Source organism: Chinchilla lanigera, unplaced genomic scaffold, assembly GCF_000276665.1.
Source record: "Chinchilla lanigera isolate Chin_1 unplaced genomic scaffold, ChiLan1.0 scaffold00034, whole genome shotgun sequence".
In the NCBI taxonomy this organism is placed as follows: Eukaryota; Metazoa; Chordata; class Mammalia; order Rodentia; family Chinchillidae; genus Chinchilla; species Chinchilla lanigera.
The window spans coordinates 18,907,275-18,927,386 of NW_004955435.1; the positions used below are offsets into that span (position 1 = coordinate 18,907,275).

A 20,112-nucleotide genomic window follows, 5' to 3' on the forward strand; every position below is an offset into this window, starting at 1 on the left:
AAAGCAGACACAACTTACAGCACTCTGGGGGACCTGTTTCCAATGATCTTCTCGTAGGGTTTTCATATGCTGAACTCTGTTGTACCTAATTCAGCCAGTGAGTTTTAACCATTGGAGCGTTTTGCATGGTTCCTTCATTGAGTTTAAGAACATCTTATAAATTGGCATTGAATATAGACCTCTTTGAATATAGACCACATTGAATATAGACCTCTTTGCCAAAGGGCTGGTATTTAATCATACAGCTTTGTGTGTTTTGCAGAAATGATCCTTGGTCATTTCTCAAGAAGTGGAAGTTTATCATTGTGCATGACTGTGGTGTTACTGTGTTGAAAAGGAATAGCTATGTGCTGAATTTGCTCTCCCCAAATTTATATGTTGAAGCCTTTATCCCCAGCATGACTGTAATTTGGAAGTGCCTTGTTAAGGAAGTAATTGATTGAGTGCTTTCATAGGATGAGAACCTGATCTGATAGGACTGGTGTTCTTCTAGGGAGAGACATGGAGAGTTTACTCTGTTTCCATACACTTCCCTCCTTCCCCAGGAAAGGCCCTATGAAATCACAGAAAGCAGGTAGCTATCCAAAATCCTGGAATGGATCCCTTACCTGGAATAAAATTGACTGAAACCTTGACCTGGACTTCTATCCTCAGAACTGTGAGAATATAAATTTCTATTGTGTAAGATACTCTGTCTTGTGTATTTTGTTACAGTAGCCCATGCTTAGATAGAAATATTATGAAAAGTAGTGACTTTTTTTGAATGTAGTACTTGGGATTGAACCCAGGGAGATTCTACCACTGAGCTATTCGTCTGGCCCTTGTTTTTATTTTTTATTTTTACTGTTAGACAGGTGTTATGGTTGATACATTGTGTCAACTTCGGGGTCTAGAAGCTTAACTAAGTGACTCAGCAGTTCTATATCCTGGGATGAAAATGACAGGCCCTTACTGCTCTAGGATGTTGTTCATTGTGTCAACTTGAGAAGTTTAAAAGTTCAACTAAGTGATTCAGCAGGGGGCCAGGGCCCTTACTTTGGAAACATCCTCAGCTTGTGGAAGAGAGGGCTGGGAGATGGTGTGGGCGTGGGTGGATAGCCCATATACAGTATGAAGAGGGAAAAGAGGCTTGTTCCCCCTATCCTTGTGCTCTTGCTGCTTTTGCTGTCTTCTGCCCCTCTGGACTGTCAGCCTTGTGCCGTGCCACCGTGCCTTGGAGCCAGCTGATTACGGACTGAAACCTCCATGAACTGTGGCTAAATAAACCTTTCCTTCCTTAATTTTGGGTGTTAGGTATTTGATCTCGGCAACAAAGAAAAGTCACCAAAACAATAGGTTTTGGCTAAATTGCCCAGGCTGGCCTCGGACTTGTGACTTTCCTGCCTCAGCCTCCACATAGGCTATAGGCATGGGCCACCACACCAGTACTACCAATTTCTGGCCCCAAAGTTCCAGGGCCAGTAAGGTCACTGGTGAAAAGAACCTATATTGACTTCTGCATCTTAAACACATAGTCTCCTAGCTTGAATGGGGGTCTTGCTTCTCCTGGTTTTACTTTGTCTTTTTCTAGTGAAATGTGAGATAGAGTTTGCCAGGGAGGTTAATGTTCCTTCAATATTTGCAGGACATTGAAATCTTATGTCTCTGATGCTGAGTCCAGTAGTGTCGGAGCCAGTTACTGTACCGTGGGTAGATCTGGCCATCCTGCTGGGCAGGCCCCTCCCTCCTGTGGTTAGGATTAGCACCAACGATCTCAGGAGGGCCAGAACCCTTGGTTATAACATCGGGGGTGTTTTCAAATGACCCTCAGGGCTTTGGCTTATGTCATTACCATCATGGATTGATATAAATGCTGTTTATAGAACTGTGTGGTTTTTACTTGTATAACTACTTTTCAGTAAAGGTATTTCACCAGTCCTCCTCCCTCCTCCTAAAAAAATAAGGATGAAAACGAGTGAGCACTTAAAATGTAGAGTGTAAAACTTTTCGCTCAGACTCTGCTTTGCTCTGGGAGGACTTTTGAGGCAGGACGGAGCTGCCGTTTGTGGTTTGGTGCTATGGTGCCTGTTAAAAGTGACTTTAATGAGAGTGTAAGGTGGCAGACACTGGAACCCTATGTTTATACAGCTGCCTCCCGGCAGCAGCCGCAGCTGGAATGGCTTGCTGTGCAGACGCCTGCCCACGGCTGCATGCTGAGGCCCAGAGCACCCGGTGCTTCCACAAAGGGAAACTGATTTATGTGAGCTCCTGGGGGCCATGCTGGACTAGATAGTCTTCTTGGGGTATGCTGGTTTGGATGGCCTTTCTGGGGCCAGGCTGGTCTGGAAGGCCTGCCTGTGAAGCTGTATTGGTAGATAGCTTTCCTGGGGGCCACTCTGGTTTGACAGCCTTCCTGGCCACTCGGGGGTGTAGATCACCTTTCTGGGGAGCCATGCTGTTTTAGACAGCCTTCCAGAGGCCGCACTTAGACAGTCTTCTTGGGAGCCATGCTGGTTTATATGGCCTTCCGGGGAGCTGTGTTGGTTTAGATAGCCATCCAAGTCCGGATGGCCTTGCTGGGGGCCCGCAGTTGTGCTCCTGGAACAGCGTGCTGCTCCTCTCCATCAAGGACTCTTCGTGGACTGGCCTGTGCTCTACATTTCACCGTGCATCAGTGGGTGTGATTTCATCATGTGCACTGAGGCCTGCTTCCCCTGCCTCTGCAAGCAGAGATCCAGCTGTGCAGGCCAGTCGCTCTTGGATTCCACATTTGTCAGCTATGCTCCTGCAGTCTCCCCAAGGCCAGAGGTGCTGCTGTTGAGGAAGGTGAGGCTGGGAAGGAAAGACCGGGCCAGCCAAGCATCCTGGGGAGAGCAGGTGTGGAAGTGCACTTAATCTAAATCTAGATGAACTCCTTAGAGCACTTGGCTGTGATGGCCCAGTCTGCTGTTTATCTTGGTGTGATTCAGCACAGTAATTTAAGACGCTGAGAAAGCTGAGTTCCCATTCCAGGCAGGGAGGTGTGGCCCGGGCTGGACCATGCAGGAAGGTGGCAGTGTGGCGGGGCTTGTGCTGTAGCCTCCAAGCAGGGCTGCTGGTCTAGGCAGACTACGACAGAGCCAAGCCTGTCACCTGCAGGAACATGTCTCCCAGGTACCTAATAGGAGCAGGTCCAGCATCTCTGTCCTACAGGAAGGGCAGCTAACGGGCCCCAGCCGTGACTGATCAGCAGCTCAGAAGGAGGCTGTGCCCAACAGCGCTGTCACTAAACTCACAACCCTCCGCGAGATCATGTCGTTACACCTGGAAGGGGCACGTGGCTATGACAGCTTTGCGTCTCCTCAATCCTGAGACCACCAGAAGTAGGCTTCCCAGTGTACGTAGAGTGGTTTCCTCTGGATGTGGTTTTACAGGTTTTATCAAAGTGGATATTTTTCAGGGCTACACTTTTATTATCAGAAACTTAAGTTGTAGACAGTGAAGAGCATGAAGCCTGGTCTTTGAAGGCCAGTCCATGATGACTAAGTCCTGTTAATTCTATCCCGTGCAGCTCTGGGATCCGATATCCCGGGTGCCCAGCCTGCTTGCTCATCTTTCAGGGTGTATGTCCTGTGAGGCTTGTCCATAGCCTGATACTCAAAGCAGAGCCCAGGAACACTTTCCAGCTTCCGATTAACGATTGCAGGAAATTGACGGCTGAAGCTTCCATCTACCTGAGGCACCTGCAAGCCTGGGCACCTAGGAAGCCAGGGGACCTAGGAAGCCGGGGGACCTTTCTCCCAACTCATCGAAGCCAGGGGACCTTTCTCCCAGGTCAGCAAACACCTGGTTTCAGTTTTTGTCTTTTCTTACCCTTTAAAGTTCTAAGGTCATTATTGCCTATTATTTTTGTGATTCTTGAGTGAACTGACTTCCCAAATGCAGCTGCATAACAAGCATTTTAATTAAAAGGCATGGGGTCAGGCGAGGTAAACACCCATGTGCCTGGTTTGCAGCAGAGGCGGGGGTGCTCAGGGGCTAATTATAGTTGCTTCTCAGGGACCCACGTGAGTCTTGCTGCCAGTGTTCCTGACTGCCAGTTTTGCCCTGGTCTGGGCAGCGGTGGTGCCTACACATGTGGTAGACTCAGCTATCCTAGACTTTTCCAGGGAGGAGGAGCACTGGGTAAATGACAGTCGTCTTGCCATGACTGGGGCTTTCCGTCAAAGGCTGAAACAACTCAGCTGTGCTGTGTTTTAGAGTTTTTTTGTTTTTTTTTTTTGGTTTTTCTCCGGTACCGGGAACCAAACTCACAACCTTGCGCTTGCCAGGCAGGCGCTTTTGCTGCTGAGCTAAATCCCCAGCCCCTAGTTTTTTTTTTTTTTTTTTAAAGACCAGGTTTGGGCCCTAAAATGCAGACAAACCATAAGGAGTAGAAGACTTGGTATTCAGGGAGCCTTTAGTACTGTTGTCCTCAAGGTCAGCACTGCCCGCTCACTTGCTCCCCGTCCTCTCATTCATTCAAGGCCTCGTTTTCAGTGATGTGAGGCCGGCCCTGCCCTTGCCTTGCTTCTGTGCTTCCTTCCCTGAGTACATACGTGCTGTTTTCTCAAGGCTGCTCTACCAAATGACTGGGGAGTGGGCAGCTCAAAACGTTTTCTCTCTCACATTATCAGAAATCCAAAATCTGGGTAAGGGCAGGTCATCCCCCCTCTGAAGGCTATGGAGAGAAGCCCTTCCTTGCTTCTTCCCGGCCTCCCGTAATGGCTGGCGATCCTGGGCTGCTGGCTCGCAGTTACGTCACACCAGTCTCTGCCTCCTCATCCCCGTGTGTCCTCGTTTCTTCCTTTAAGGACACCAGCATGACCCTGCTTTCATTCAATAACATCTCTACAGATCCTGTGTCCAAAATTTATTCTGAGGTTTAGGGTACACACTAATTTTGGGAGACACTGTTCCCAAAATGGGCTCTCAGAGCTGTCCTGTGACTGAGCACTGTGACCTGCTGTTCCCAGTCTTGATGTGTGAGAGGATCGCTTAACACCTGCTTGTTCATACTAGTTCCCCTGCTGCAGTTTGCTTCCCAGACTTTGAATACCTCATGCGGAAACTCAGCCTTGCCTCTTCTGTGGACATCCATGGAAACTCCCTTTCTTTCCTCATACATGCGTTCTGTCACAGTGGCTGAATATCCTGATTGTACTCAGGGTTTGAGAGATTGTCCCCTCCGGTGGGAGTAGAAGCCATTTGAAGGTTTAGCTCACATCCGCCTCTCAGTACCTAGGACTTAGCAGGTGTTCATAATTCATAGCTGCTTGTGAGAGGGCGGAAGACACTGGTTATTAGGATTGTTTTGAATGTCAGCATCCTTAGTTGGCTCACAGGATAATGAGCACGTACCCTAAAAGGAAGCCTTTTCAGATCTAATTGCGTGATGAGAAGAGTGTTCAGTGATTTCTCTGTCAGCACACACCTAGGTAATCAGCATAACCTCCTGCCATGGGTGTGGGGCATTAGCATACGAGAAGTATTTTCGTATTTTCCAGCTGTAAAGAAAGCCATTTTTGTTGATAGTGTGAAAGGGATCCAGTAATATTTGAAAAGATGTGGCTAAAAGCTGAAGGGAACTTACCTGCATGGCATCTCTTGTCTCCCTGCTCTGGGAAAAGTGGAGGGCTGTGAAGTGTGAGGCTTCAGCTTTGATGAACTCCAAAGCTCAATGTTAATTCCTGGGTTTAATAATGTGACCCAGTTTCATTACAATACCCCAAGGTAAGGCCAGGGGATAGTGAACAAATAGGAAATATGGAACCCTCTGTGTGTGTGTAAGTGTGTGTGTATACCCCTTGTGGGCCTCAGTGCTTTTGCCTGCAAAATAAGGGGGTTAAAAGGAGATGGTTTGTGGCTGAGAGTGTAGCTCAGTGGTAGTGTTTGCCTAGCATGTACAGAGCTGAATTCAATCCCCAGTACTTGAGGAAGATGAGGAGGAGGGAGAGAGGGGGAGGGAAGGGCCACAGGGGAGGAAGAAGAGGGAGGAGGAGAAGGAAGAAAGAAGGAGGTGGTTTATGGACACAATTGTGTCCTTCAAGTATTTGATGGGCTTTCACAAGAAAGAGGGGCTTGGTGCTGAGAAGGTGGTAGATGGACTAGTAGAACTTGAAGGGTTCTTTCAGTACCCTGTGAAAGTGAACTTTCTGTCTCAGTCAGATGCTAGAGCTTGTATTAGCAAAAAGATTGTTACATGGATTGAGTTACTGAACTACTGAGATGGATTCTGATTTTTTTTTTTTTTTTGCTTGTTGAATCTCTGGCCAAAAACTGATTCCCTCCATTTCTAGGATTCTCTGATTGGGTTAGCTTTCTGTCGCTCTGACAGAATAACTGAGAATACCTGAGGTGATCAACTTATAAGGAGGAAAGATTTATTTTGGCTTACGATTTCAGAGGCGTCAGTCTCTGGTTGCTTGGTCCCCTGCTTTAGGCCTTTGCTAAGACAGAACATCGTGGTAGGTAATATGTGGCAGAGGAGGCTTCTTGCCTCATGACAGCTGGGGAGCAAAGAGAGAGATAGGGAGAGGGTCACAGTATTTCCTTCAAGAGCAAATACTCTAAGTGACCTAACTTCTTCCCACTGGGCCCCCCTTTTTAAAGATTCCACCACCTTCCTATAGCACTACAGGCTAGTGGCCAAGCCTTCAGCACATGGCCACTGGGGACCATTTAAGGTCCAAACCATTACAGTGATTCAATATAAATGGAAATCAAGTCATGTTTTTGTGCCCAAAGACTGCATGAATATTCTAGCGATCAGCCAACCCTAGTCCTACTACAAAATGTTCACATTCATTGTTAGTAATATGATAATATCTTATATTTGCATAATGCTTTTTAGTTTCTAAGTGCTTTCACGGGCCTGATTCATTTGTTCTTTTCAGCAGTCACATGTAGTGATTGGTATTATCTCTCCATCACAGGCTGAGAAAAGTGAAATGACTTCTATAAAATTACAAAAAAAAAAGCAAAAAACAGGATCAGGTCTGAAGCCCAGACCTTATGATTCTTAGTGCTGCTTTACTGTCTATACGATGGATACCACCCTCTAGGTAGATTTGATTTTCAGGAGGCTCAGAAATGACAAGAAACACTGCAACAAAGGGTAGCGTAGCTTTCTGATCCCTGTTCCTAAGGAAAACTGCAGAGGTACCCTCCTGCCAATACTCTTGTGAAGGGCCTTTGCTGGGGAAGTTGGTGCAGGTGCAGATGGGGAACAGATTGGCTTTTCCAATGTACATGAACTTAGATCATGGTAGCGTCCGTCTTTGAGGCATTTGCTTTGGGATAGGCACTTTAAAATGTATTATCTTAATTGTTAATCTTTAAAACAAACCTAAACCCGGGAGGAAAGTAGAGAGTGAACTTGCAAGTCTCCAGTATTTTTTTTCCTGGCCTATATACTGACTACATCTGTAGTTTCAGGAAGTCTTAGAACTCAGAATTGTCCTCAGTAATAATAAAGCTCATTAGACAACTTCCACAAGCTCAGGCCAACCTTAGCCAGCACCTGGTATATTTGGGTCTAGTGAACTCTGCTAGAACTGCTGAATACACTGGCCTGTCTCATCATCTTATTACCCTTTCAGTAATGAACTTTATGGTATTTTGAAGCCCATGATATTACAGGGTTTTCTGGGCTGTTACTCCTATTCTACAGAGGAGAAGTTAATTGTTTAAGATCTAAGAATCAGTGACAGAGCCAACTTTTGCATCGTCTGATGCCTGTGGCCCGCACCTTTTGTGTTGTGTGTGTATCCTCTCATGGTCTTCGTATCTAGACTTGGGCCTGCATGGAGCTTGGGGGCGGTGTTGGGAATGTAGACTTTCTTTCTTTGTGCTGTTGTTTTCTTTGGGATTTATCTTTCAAAAACATATCATTCAGAGTTTCATGAACCAAAATTTGAGCGGTTTCCAGGCGCTTGCTTCCCTCGGTCTGTTCCAGGGTGAGCTCCTCTTCCCTGTTGCCACAGCGTTGTTGTAACAGTTGCCAGTGACATGAGGTGTTTCTGCGGTCGATTAGCACAAAAGACCACAGCATTTCACCTTTTATCTTCTTCCTGTCAAGAGAATAGACCACTTGGTCAGCGGTGAGTTTTAAACTAAAATGGGGTATCAGTTCCCTCAGTGATCTGGGCTGATCCAGTACTGCCCAGTTTTTCCTCTATGCTCAGGTTTGAACCAGCTTGAGCCCAAGCATAGCACAGGAGGTTCTGTTGATGGTGACATCAGCCTCTTTGGAGCCTGAGTATTCTGTTTCCTGTATTGTCTTTTCCTATGTGTTTCTGGATTCCTGTGTTTGCTTTTCGATGTGTAGGTGTTAAGTGAAATTCTGTTGTAACTAGGCATATCTCTGTGTGCCGTTTTCCACAAATCTGTGTGGGCTGTGAGGGGGGAGCTCCCTGGTTAGCGACAGCGTAGTGTGTTGGCCTGTGGCTTTGGTGGAGAAGGCCCCTTGCCTTAGGCCTAATGGTGGCCATGTCTACAGTCTGAACCTCAGGCTCCTCTTGACTGTAGTACAGGGTTCCTGCCTGAGGCTTGCTGACCCAGTCACTGCCTTTTGCCTCTGAATAAAGTAGTAATGAGAGGCGGCGTGTTCCTCACAACCCTGATTTTTCCTTCCTCCTTCCTTCTGCAGAGATTACCTAGTCTAGAGGTTGGGGTTAATTGAAGGGTTTGCTTTCATTCATCTCTGAAGCCCTTTTTGGCTCTGAAATTGCACAGTTTTGTGAAATATATTCTCAGGATTGATCCTAGACCTATAGGAATTTTAGGGTTTCATAAATAGACAAGTGGAGCCAATAAACATTGTGCCTGTGGAGAAATCAAAAGAGGTATCCCTTGGGCATGGGGAACTCTATACACAGCTGTTGAACAGGCAAGAATAGCTTGACTCCTTGGAGGACACCACAGAACATATGTGGTGGCTTAGGATGAAGTGTGGAGAGGCTTCCTGGGAGAGGTCAGTCCTCCTCTGGCCCTGAATGGTACCATATTAGGAAGAGTAAAGGCAGGAAGAATTCTGAGCCCTTCTCTTGGCCTAGGGGCTAGGTGCTCCCTGCATCCTGGCTTTGTAGGGACTATGACTTAGACTAGTGCCAGGGCACAGCACCCAGACTGACTTTGATAGCTAGTAGTAAGGGAGCCCAATAAAGGACATAGCAAAGAGCCTTGAGTATTCACACTGCACTGCAGCTTGGAGCATGGAGCACAGGGGCAGATAGCTTCTGGTTGCTGGTTGCACCCATGTCTTCCCTGTTACGGACATGCCACAGCTCAGTGATGAAGACACATAATCATCTTCCCAAGTCTCCACAACATGTATTACAGTTTGCTCTGTGAAAAGGTGCAGGGTGCATGTGAAATTTTAATCCAAAAGTCCATACCCATTTTTTAAAGCTGAACACTTGGTTATATGTTATCTTCAGTTGTGTAGAAATTCTCATTCCCTAGAGTTCCTATGTTTGTTGAATGTCAGGCAAACGATTCTGTGTAAGCAAGAGTGTGCAGGGCTCTTGGAGGCATTTGTAAACTTGGCGCTGAGAGTTCTTCAGCTCCAGCTTACTGTGTTGGCCTGGGAGGCCAGCCAGGTCCAGCCGGCTCTGAGTCACAGTGGGGCCCCCGCTGAGAAGTCATGCTGGAGGATGAGCAACATGCTGCTCTTCTCCCTTTCTGGGGTTTCTGGAGCAGAGCTTCTCTGCCCTGGGAAGACAGATTCACGCCAGGCCTCGGGGCTCTTACTAGGGGATGCCTTGGGCATTGCTCTGAGGCAGGTTGCTGCAGCTGTGGCCTTGCCCCGGTGTGGGCAGCATTTGCCAGAGGCCCTGTGTGGGAAGGTGGCACAGCGTGATCCCTGCTGGAGCCGGGCTGGGGTAGAAGAACAGGGCAGTGGCCTGTGGCTGTGACATGAGGTGAGCAATGTGACAGTTTCCCTTGCTGGCCCAACAGAGGTACTAGGGATCCCTGAGCTCTTCTAGTGGCCTGGCTGAGCTGAACAGTAAAACCCAGCAGCCGCAAGAGGGTTTTGCTTTGAAGACAGGCCTGAGCAGAACTTTCAGAATTGCCTTTTGCCTTTCAAATTTTGATTATGAAAATAATTTTCTGTTGGAATTCTGACACCGAGAGAAATTTCTATGGCAGTACAGGAGTTTGAAATGCCATGGTGCAAACACCCAAAGGCTGAGTGTGTGACTGGGGCTTATTTCTGCACAGAGGGACTCCTTTTCTCACAAAAGCATGGAGACTCTGGAAAATAAGCAGTGAGTGGGGTAGTAAGTGACGTAGGTGTGCAAGAGAGCACATGGGTGTTACCAGGAAGAGGGGCATGGTAGATATCTAGATGCAGGAAGGATGAGGAAGTACTTGCCTTTCTGCAGAGCATGTCACAGGCAGAGGGGCAGGGAAGAGGTTGGGGTCCTGCTAAGCTTGAGCCCTGCCAGAGCTCACAGCAAGTGATGTGGACTTTTGTGCAAAAATCTGTAATGACACAAACCTCAGCTCAAGTGCCAGCTCCCCAGGGAAGCTGCTCTTGTATGTTATCCTTTCCTGGGAAAGTACTGAAGCTGTCCTGGTGCTTGGTCAACCCCTACATATGTCAGAATGGAGCACAGCTGTCAAGTGGCTTGTGCTCTGCGTGTCTGGCCATGGCGAAGTCTTTCCCTTCTATCCTTGTGTTCCCAGTGCTTTGCACATGCAGCTACTTAAATTTGAGACTGTGAATGAGCAGCTGAGTGCTGGAGTGGCTAGGACTTTCAAAATGGGAATTTGCTTTAGGAATTTTAGAGTTCCATAATGCAAGGTCAGTCTCACAGTGTTTCCCTGCCCCGGGGACTGTATATTTGTAGGATGAGTACAGATCACCGATCATGGCACTGCTGTTGATATAACTAAGGAAGCACTGCCATGACTGTGCTCTCAAGGAAGTTAGCGGGCTGACTTCTAGATCCTTTTAGATCCAAGCTGAGAGGGTGGGTTGACAAAATCAACCTGGTGGCTTGGGCACTACATGGTCTGGATGAAATGAATATCCTCAAGCTACTGTGAGAGCATCAGAGTGTACTGTGGTCATCCAGGAATCAAAAGCAGCCCTGTCCTGGTCCTCTGGCATCCTAAGTAATCCTCATGAGCCCATCTATTCAGCAGAGTTCTAGGAATGTGAATCTAAAGAGCACAGTAAAGACGCAGGTGTGGTATTTAGCACCCTGATGGTTGGTGAACAGCTTAGAGAGCTGTGGGGGGACTCACACCATTTCACAGAGGCTGCACATTACGGGGGAAAGAGCATGAGTTGGAGGTTTGTTGGTCTGCCTCAGGGTTCCAGCTCACCTGTGTATTAGATGCGTGCCATTGCATTAGTCGTATAGACTTCTGTGCTTCTGTTTCTTATCTTGAATGATCATAAGGGTCAGGTAAGATAAAAACTTTCACTGCACCATTGCAGGTTTCTTTCCGAGGTGGTAGGTACCTCGTATGTGAGACCCAGAATGTGTTCCTGTGCCAGCACTGCTCATTTCCGAGTCTCGGGAGCCTCCCTGCATCCACACTCCTACTGTGGATATTCCCTGTATTCTTCTTCCCTCCTGCGCTCTCAAGGTCTAAGCAAATGAGAGTTTGAGGACCTCAGACCTTGGGACAGTGATAGTACCCTTCACACCCCTCTGCTGAGAGCCAGAGATAGCAGTTGAAGGGTCGGAGGGCATTGGGGGCCATAAAACTCAAATGGTCTGCGATAAAGTCTTCTTTTAAGTGCACTCTACCCTGTGTGAATGCCATTGTTCTGTTCCACGTAAAACCTAAAGCCCAGGAGTCGTCATCCGCCGGGGTAGTGCGCTGTGACACAGAACACTGAACTGGGTCTGGAGAAACTTGAGTCTGTGTTTTGTTCTTTCACTCTGTGACCTCTAGTAAGTTTTTTGGCATTCCAGGGTCTTTTCTTTTTTGTAAACTGAAGAAAATAGGAAAAGTTCTGTGTAGCCTAAACCTAAATGTCAGTTACAAGTTGTAACTTCTTCCTTATTCAGCTGCTGGCTGGATGGGATATGGCTACTGAGGGAGCCTTAGCAAGGAAACCAGTTGGTGACGAGACTTAGTTGGGTCTTTAAATTTTCATCCTGGAGGGGCTGGGGATTTAGCTCAGCGGCAAAGCGCCTGCCTGGCAAGCCCAAGGTCGTGAGTTCGGTTCCCGGTACCGGAGAAAAACCAAAAAAATAAATAAATAAATACATTTTCATCCTGGAGACAGCAAGGTGTGGAAACCAGCAGACTTGGGTATGAGGTTATCCTTGGTGTTTTGTTACCTTCCCTGACTCAAGAGAACAATTTTTTACTTAGCACCTGCTTATTCTGATTTGCATTAATTTTACCTTCTTTTTGCAGTATCCAGAGAGCAGCTTTGGTGGTTCTGGAAAATTACTACAAAGATTTCACCATCTATAACCCAAACCTCCTAACAGCTTCCAAATTCCGAGCAGCCAAACACATGGCCGGGCTGAAAGTGTACAACGTAGATGGTACGTGCCTTAAAACAGTACCTGTGGTGTGCCAACCTTATGCACGTTCTCATTCCAGACCAGTTTCTTTTTTAAAAAATAGTAGGCAGACATTTTCACAAGACTGTTGATTTATAGGCTGCATATGTGAGAATTTCTTTCATTCGGGGATTTTTATGATTGAAAACAATAGTAATGTGTTTCCTGCCTGCTGCCGGGACCCCCTTACATTGAAAGCTATTAGGAAAGGACTAATCTTCAAAAGTTGGATGAAACTCAAAGTCTAAGGAAGCTACTCAAGTCCTTTCAGACTGGAAATCCCAGTAGTTCAGGCATCCGGTGTCTCCATGTTAGCTGGGAGCTGGAGTTGAGTGGCAGCAAGAGGCTGAAGGCCAGACCAGGAAGCCTGAGCTGGGCTTGAGGGTGTCAGATGTTCAAGTGTAAGAAACAGGACACGGTGTCACTTCTTGCCAGGCACCTTGGGTTAGGGCAAGAGCTTTGCAGACTCCAGAGGAGATCATGTTTTCAACAAGTAAAGTGATTTATGTGGCAATATCCTTCCTGATTTTTTTTTTTTTTTTTTTTTTGCATATGAAGTATATGACTTCCTGTGAATCCTGAAGGACTGGGAATGTTCCCACTAGGAATTTAGCATATTCTCACTAGGGAAACCAAGTCTCCGGCCACATAAGTCCCTCATAAGAAAGCTTGGAATCTGCCATGTCTTTGTGACAGGTTAAGGTAGTCCGTGGTCAGGGGATGAAATAGGAGCTCTAAGTTTGAATTCATAAACGGGCCATTTTGTATGTCCTCAAGTGTAGATATTTTCTATAAAAGTCACGACTGCCATGGCATTCCCATCTTAGTTTGCTTTTCTGTGTGTGATCCGTGTCCCTTGTCTCTTGGTTTTCTTTTCCATCTGTCCTTGTTCTCCAGTCCTGCTCATTCTCTTATTCTGATGGCCCAGCTGCCCTTATGGCCAAACTGAAACTTTGTGTCACAGATAATAAATGACATCTTCAGCACACTCGCCTGTTGTTTCTGGCTAAGTGTCGGACATTCTTTATCCCCTTCTGAGTTCTTTCTCCATTTCTTCCTATCAGATTGTGTCAGGATGTTTCCTGGCTCACTTTCTAACAGCTGTGGGGAGTGTGCGATCTTCACTCCTGGGAGGACACTGTTAGGATATGTGTGTTTACTTCGTAGGGGGTGGGTGGACAGCATCGACAGACCCTGGTGCTTATTTTCTGCACCATGCCCAGCCCCTTGGTGTTAAAGCTGTGCTTCTCCCTTCATCTTTCCCGAAGGCCCCAGTAACAACGCCACTGGTCAGTCCCGGGCTATGATCGCTGCAGCCGCCAGGCGCAGGGACTCGAGCCACAACGAGCTGTATTATGAAGAGGCTGAGCACGAGCGTCGGATAAAGAAGCGGAGGGCAAGGTACGTGGCTCACCCTCCGCCGAGCCCTTCTGTCTTTTCTTTTCTCACTGGCAGGATGAAGTTTTTGTTTACAAATATGACTTCTGTGAGCCCTTGGAGTGCACCTGCCTCCTTCACAAGGAGGGCTTATTGACCTAGATTCCATGCTCAGGGCCCACCCATAAAGATCACAATGCCATTTTGGTACCTCTGGGATGGGACCTGGGACTTATTACTAACAGATTCCCAGGAGAAGCTGCTGCTGGTCTGTGCCCACATGTGGAGTGGGCCTGTCCCACCCACTCAACCTTGCTGATTTCCCATATCTGCCCCTGTTAATTAAAGAAAAAGACAAAGGGGGCATATTAATCAGCTGTCACTGTGACAAAATACCTGACATAAATCAACTTTAAAAAGGAGGACATATTTTAGCTTATATTGTCAGGTGGCTCCATTGGCACGGCAGAAGCATCCTGATGGAAGCAGCGGTAAGAGAAAGGTACTCGTCTGTGTCAGCCATGACGTGGGGCAGTAGGAGGGAGTGGAGATAGGCTCTTCCGGGTTGTGCGCCCAGTGACTATTCCTGCAGCTAGTCTTATCCTCCTCCTAACAGCGTATTCAGCTATTACTCCATTGTTGAGGTTGATGCCCCTGTGATCCAATTACTTTCCAAACCTCTACCTCTGAATACATGAGCCTTTTGGGGGACATCTTTGATTTAAACCATAGTATTCTACCCATGTCCCCCCAAAGGTCTATGTCTATCTCATTATGTAAAATGCATTCATTCAGTCTATCTCCAGAAGTTGGTAAAGTCTTCCAGCATTTCTCAAAAGTCCAAATTCAGTCTCCTCCAAAACTTAAGGCAAGTTTTTAGTGTGAGCCTTTGTAAAACTCAGAAGGTGAGTTACGTACTTTCACGATGCAATGATACAGAGTAGGCATTCCCATTCCAAAAGGGAGGAATGGGGACATGGAAAGGAGAGATAGGATAACCAAGGCTAAATTGCAGGAGGACAAGCATGCAATCCTGTAGCTTTAAGTCCAGCATCCAGGGAATATGGTAGCATGATGTGAGCTCCAAAAAGCTTGGGTATCCCTGCTGCTATGGCATTGCTGGTTGTAACCCACAAGGCTGGGCTGACTCTTGGGCTGACTCTCTCCAACTCCTGCTGCTTTCCTCAACAGACATACAGTGTTCCTGGTACCTCTACCTTCCCAGAATTTCCATTTCAGTTTCACTTTGACTATTACAGCTTCATGAGCTGACCTCTCAGGGACTGCCTGTAGGGATACTGACAATACTTGGTCTTCCAGGCCTTCCTTTGAGATCAGTGAAATGGAAGCCTCCATGACCCTGTAACTATTGCATTCTGCATGTGCACAAAACCAGCATCGTGTAGAGAATACCAAGGTTTGTTACCAGCTATAGCAGTAGCTGGGTCTTCTAGAACCCTGGATGCAGTGGCCCCTAAGTGCCTAGATGGCTGAACACAGTGAAATGATCTTTGGGAAGCAACTCCCTAGGTGTCTCTGTGGGAATAGGGCACAGTTAGTTGTAGTCTCTTGTCAAAGTAGTGTTTCAAATGAATTCATATTTTACCCCTGTAAGACTGCAGTGAATTGAGGCTGGACCAATTCTTGAGATGCCCTCAAAGCATCTTCTTTCCTATGTCCCAATGCAAAACACTTGGCAGGTTTTTTTTTTTTTTTTTTTTTATCAATGGCACTAATCTTTTCAGCCACACCTTCCTTTTCCTGTGCACTTCTGGCCAAACTGCAAATTTGTCAGATCTTTCCACTCTGCTTTTTGCTAATGATTCGTACTGTAAATGAGGCTAAGAGCAGTCAGCAATACACATGCCACTGCCTGAATATTTCACTGCTTTGAAATTTCTTTTGCCAGATTAATTAGTCTGTCATCTTTAAATTTAGTCTCATAGTCTAAGGACATGGATAAAATGTTGACAAGTTCTTTGCCAGAATGTAACCTGCATGGTCTCCAGTGCACTTCCCACTAGAGTTCTTATTCCCACCGGAAACCTCATCAGCACATTCCCATCAGCATTCTGGTCTTCTGAGTATATACTGTAATTGCCTATTAAGCTCTGCATGTGACATTCTAGGGCTTCTGTAGTCAGCATCTCCATACCTTTCCGAACTCATCCCACCAGCCAGTTCCAAAGGCTTCTGAACAACATGGTCAGGTATAGTCATAGCAGTGACTTCACTTCTCAGTACCAATAGTCTGTGTAGGTCAGCATCCCATTACTATAGCAAAACACCTCACACAAATTAGTTTTAAAAAAGGAAAGATTTATCTTAGCTTTATTTCAGCATGGCCAGTGAGCTCCATTTGCCTTAAGCCAGTGGAGTGACAGAAACATCATGGTGGAAGAGAGTGGCTGCTCACCTCATGGCACCCAGGAAGCAGAGAGAGGAAAAGAGAAAGGGGCCAGGGACAAGAGAATCCCTTCTCTTGTTATGCCTACAGTGACCTCCTCCAGCAAGGTCTCAGTTCCTAACGGACCATTTAGCTATAATCTCCGAGGGTTGACAAGGTTAGTGCCCTCATGACCCAGTCACTTTCCACAGCCTCACCTCTGAACACATGCGTCTGAGGGACATTTTTGATCCACATCATAGCAGGTGGTTTCCCTTATGTGTGTTGTACTTTCTTCCTTTTCCCAGGGGCTGCTGGACCAGGTGGAGTGGGTGGCTAGATCTGGGGGACCGATCTCTGCTTCTTTGTAAGCTGCTTCTGCACATTAGCTGCTTCTCAGTGTGTGCAGAGCCCTTTCTATGCAGTTTTGAGGGGCCTCCAAACTCTTTAAAGATAAATTCTCTTTGTAGAGATAAAACATTGATTGGAGGTCCCCAAGCTCATTAGTAGCAGACTTGAGAAGAGAGTTATCTCCCACCCCAAGGGCCCCCATCACACATCGTATTTTTGCTCTTAATTCTCTTTCTCCCTCTGTCCCCCAGCCCTTTAAGGAGAGTGTGATCGAGGCTTGGGCAAGCTAGTGGCAGCAACGTTAGTGGCAGAATCAGGTTGGTCAGGAGGCCCTCCCAGCCCCATGGGACCATTCTCAAGCACTGTGATGGGTTTCACCCTGATGACTGATGACTACATCCTGTCACTTCCCAGGCTAGTGGTGGCAGTGGAAGAGGCGTTCATCCACATCCAGCGTCTCCAGGCCGAGGAGCAGCAGAAAGCCCCAGGGGAGGTGATGGACCCCAGGGAGGCAGCGCAGGCCATCTTCCCCTCCATGGCCAGGGCGCTGCAGAAGTACCTGCGAACCACTCGGCAGCAGCACTACCACAGCATGGAGAGCATCCTGCAGCATCTGGCCTTCTGCATCACCAACAGCATGACCCCCAAGGTGTGACATGTGGCCAGCTGTCAGCCTGACTGGTCACCAAGCTTGGCCAGTCACAGTTTAGGGTGTCACGGATTGAGTAGCCTTATCTGAAATGGTTAGAACCAGAAGTGTTTCAGATGTGGCATTATTTTCAGGTGTCAGAATATTTGCGTAGGAACAGTGGGTTGCTGTTCGGGTGGGGCCCAAGTCTAAATATGAAATTCACTTACGCTTCATATGTACTTCATGCACATAGGCTGAATATTTTTAATAATTTGTTTATGAAACAGAGTTTGAGTGCATCAGACCTATAGTGTCATGCTGATGCCCACAAAATTGGGGGTTTTGGAACATTTTAGATTTAAAATGTTAAGTTAGGGATGCTCAACCTGTACCAGGAATGATGAAAAATCAAAGGCTTCTCTAAAACACCAAGTGGTAAGAATTAGTGATTCATACTTATATACCTCCAGTATAACTATTTTTAATTGTGCCTTTCAGAGGCCTCGAGTTTCTAACAGAGGAGAGAGTCTCACCTTAGAAGCAGGATAGTTTAATGGTTAGGGATAGTCTGTGTGTGCTGGAGCTGCTTTTTCACCAACTAGCTTACAACCTTAAGGAAATAGCTTCCTGGCTCTCAGCCACATTTCCCTAACCTGTAAGCTGGGGATAATAGTAATGTCCTCATTTGGTCATTTTGGAAGCTAAAAAAATTCATGTAAAATGTTTAGAATAGTACCTTTCATATGATAAAGACTAAATAGCTACTGTAATGGTAGAAAAAGTGCCATTGCTATGATGGGCATTTTAGATGTGCAGAATTAGTTTTACTGAGTGGTCTTTGGGACTATGATGTTAGTGTACTTTTTGAGTTATTACAGGGAATTGAGAGAGCGAGGTGGCCAAGGAGGCAAAATAGATTAAGGATGTAGCACATGCTATCTTATCAGAGAATAGTGGGTTCAGATCCTGGCTCTCGCACTTAATTGGTTTATGACTGCACAAGTTAACTCTATACTGTTGCCTCTTTTATAAAATGGAGGTGGGGTTGTTGTGTAAGAACGACATTACATATAGCAATATGATGTATGAGTCACTTGATAGAAGGTAAGTGAGCTCAGCTTCAGTGTACATGTAACGTTTAGCAGCTGTTTGTAATAAGAACTGTGTCACATGTTGCACTATGTACGTGTCCTGTTCTTACATTGTCAGTCCTGCAGCCCTTAGGAAAAGCATTCACAGAAATATTCAGTAAGAAACTAAGGCTTTCCATCGTCTTTGACTCACTAATCCCTCTGTTAAAAATATTCAGCATAATCAGATATGCAGTCAGCTCTCCAAATCTGTGGATTCTACATCCACAGATGGATTCTACCAGTCACAGATGGAAAATAATTGGGGGAAAATGCGTCCATCTGAACATACAGATTTTTCTCTTGTTATTCCCTAAACAATCTGATAGAGCACCCATTTACACAGCATTTACATTGTGCTGGGTTTTATAAGGAATCTAGAGATGAATTAAAATATATGGGAAGGTGTGTCTAGGTTATATGGAAAAAGTATGTCATTTTATATGGGGAACTTGAGCATACTCAGATCTTAGCATTGCAGGGAATCCTGGAAGCAGTCCCTCTGTGGACACCCAGGGGCTATTACATACAAAAGTGTATGTATGTTTTTTTTTACATTTTTGCACAATAACCTCTAATAACTCCAAACTGTAAGGAAAATACTGCTCATGTAGGGGCTGGGGATTTAGCTCAGTGGCAAAAGCGCCTGCCTGGCAAGCGCAAGGTCGTGAGTTCGGTTCCCGGTACCGGAGAAAAACCAAAACCAAAAAAAAAAAAAAAAAATACTGCTCATGTACAGACGGATCGCTTGTACCATGAAGAATGAACAGTTGTTTTCTTTTTCAAGATTTTAGGAAATTTCATAATTGCTTCCTGTTTCGTTTAAAAGTTTATACTTTTCTGAATTAAAAATAATAGCCTTACAATAAAAACCTAAACGTTATAGAAAAGTTTACTGTGGAAAGTGACATTTCCATCTCCCACCACCCCAGCAGTTCTTTCTGCTAAGGAGTTGGTGTATGTTCTTTTAAATATATGTGTGCATTTTATTTTAACTAGAAGTGAAAAATCAGAAATGGGATCATACCGTATATATATATATTTTGGAAACTTGCTTTTTTTCTCTTAAAGCTTTTTGACTTTTTGCATGTCATTAAAAAACAGACTTAATTCATGCAGATCTAACTCATTCTGTTGATAGCTGCATCCTATTCTACCAAGCACTGTGATTTGTTTAACTGACTGCCTGTTGGTGCACATTAAGTTCATTAGGCAAAGCCAGAGGCTCTCCTTGTAAATCAACTTTTATTGGTACCCAGCCATGCTCTGCACATGACATCCCACTGTGGCTGTTTTCACTGTATCAGCAGAGTTGAGCAGTTATGACGGCATGTTACTTGCAAAGCTGAAAATACTTACATATCTAGAAAAAGCCTGTCATCATGTGCTCTAAACAGCTTGGCAGTGCACATCTTTTGTTCACAGGTATTTATGCAAGTATTTCATTTCTGAAGGGTAAATTTCTAGTAGAGAAACAGCTAGATCAAAGTTCTGCCCGATATTCCTTCTCAGGGTTGTTACCGTTTTATACGATTGCCTCTGGCGGCGAGACTTCCTCTTTCCCCACCGGCTCGGCAGCATGGGATCTTATCATTCTTTTCAATCATTGCCCATCTAGAGGAAGAAGTATTTTAATGTATATTTCTTCAGTAGTTAATGTGATAGAAAATTTTTCATGTCAATTTTCCATTAAGTTATTCT

General features: G+C 45.8%; 1 protein-coding gene across 1 annotated transcript in view; it reads left to right on the forward strand.

The window, feature by feature from the left end:
* The window catches only part of Vangl1 (VANGL planar cell polarity protein 1), a gene marked incomplete at its 5' end in the record, with an annotated part of 42,264 nt that overhangs the window by 16,280 nt on the left and 5,872 nt on the right, over nucleotides 1-20,112 (forward strand). Inside the window, 3 exon segments of the mRNA XM_013516531.1 lie at nucleotides 12,385-12,518; nucleotides 13,805-13,937; nucleotides 17,065-17,299. Of these exon segments, the coding sequence (XP_013371985.1) occupies nucleotides 12,385-12,518; nucleotides 13,805-13,937; nucleotides 17,065-17,299 (502 nt within the window).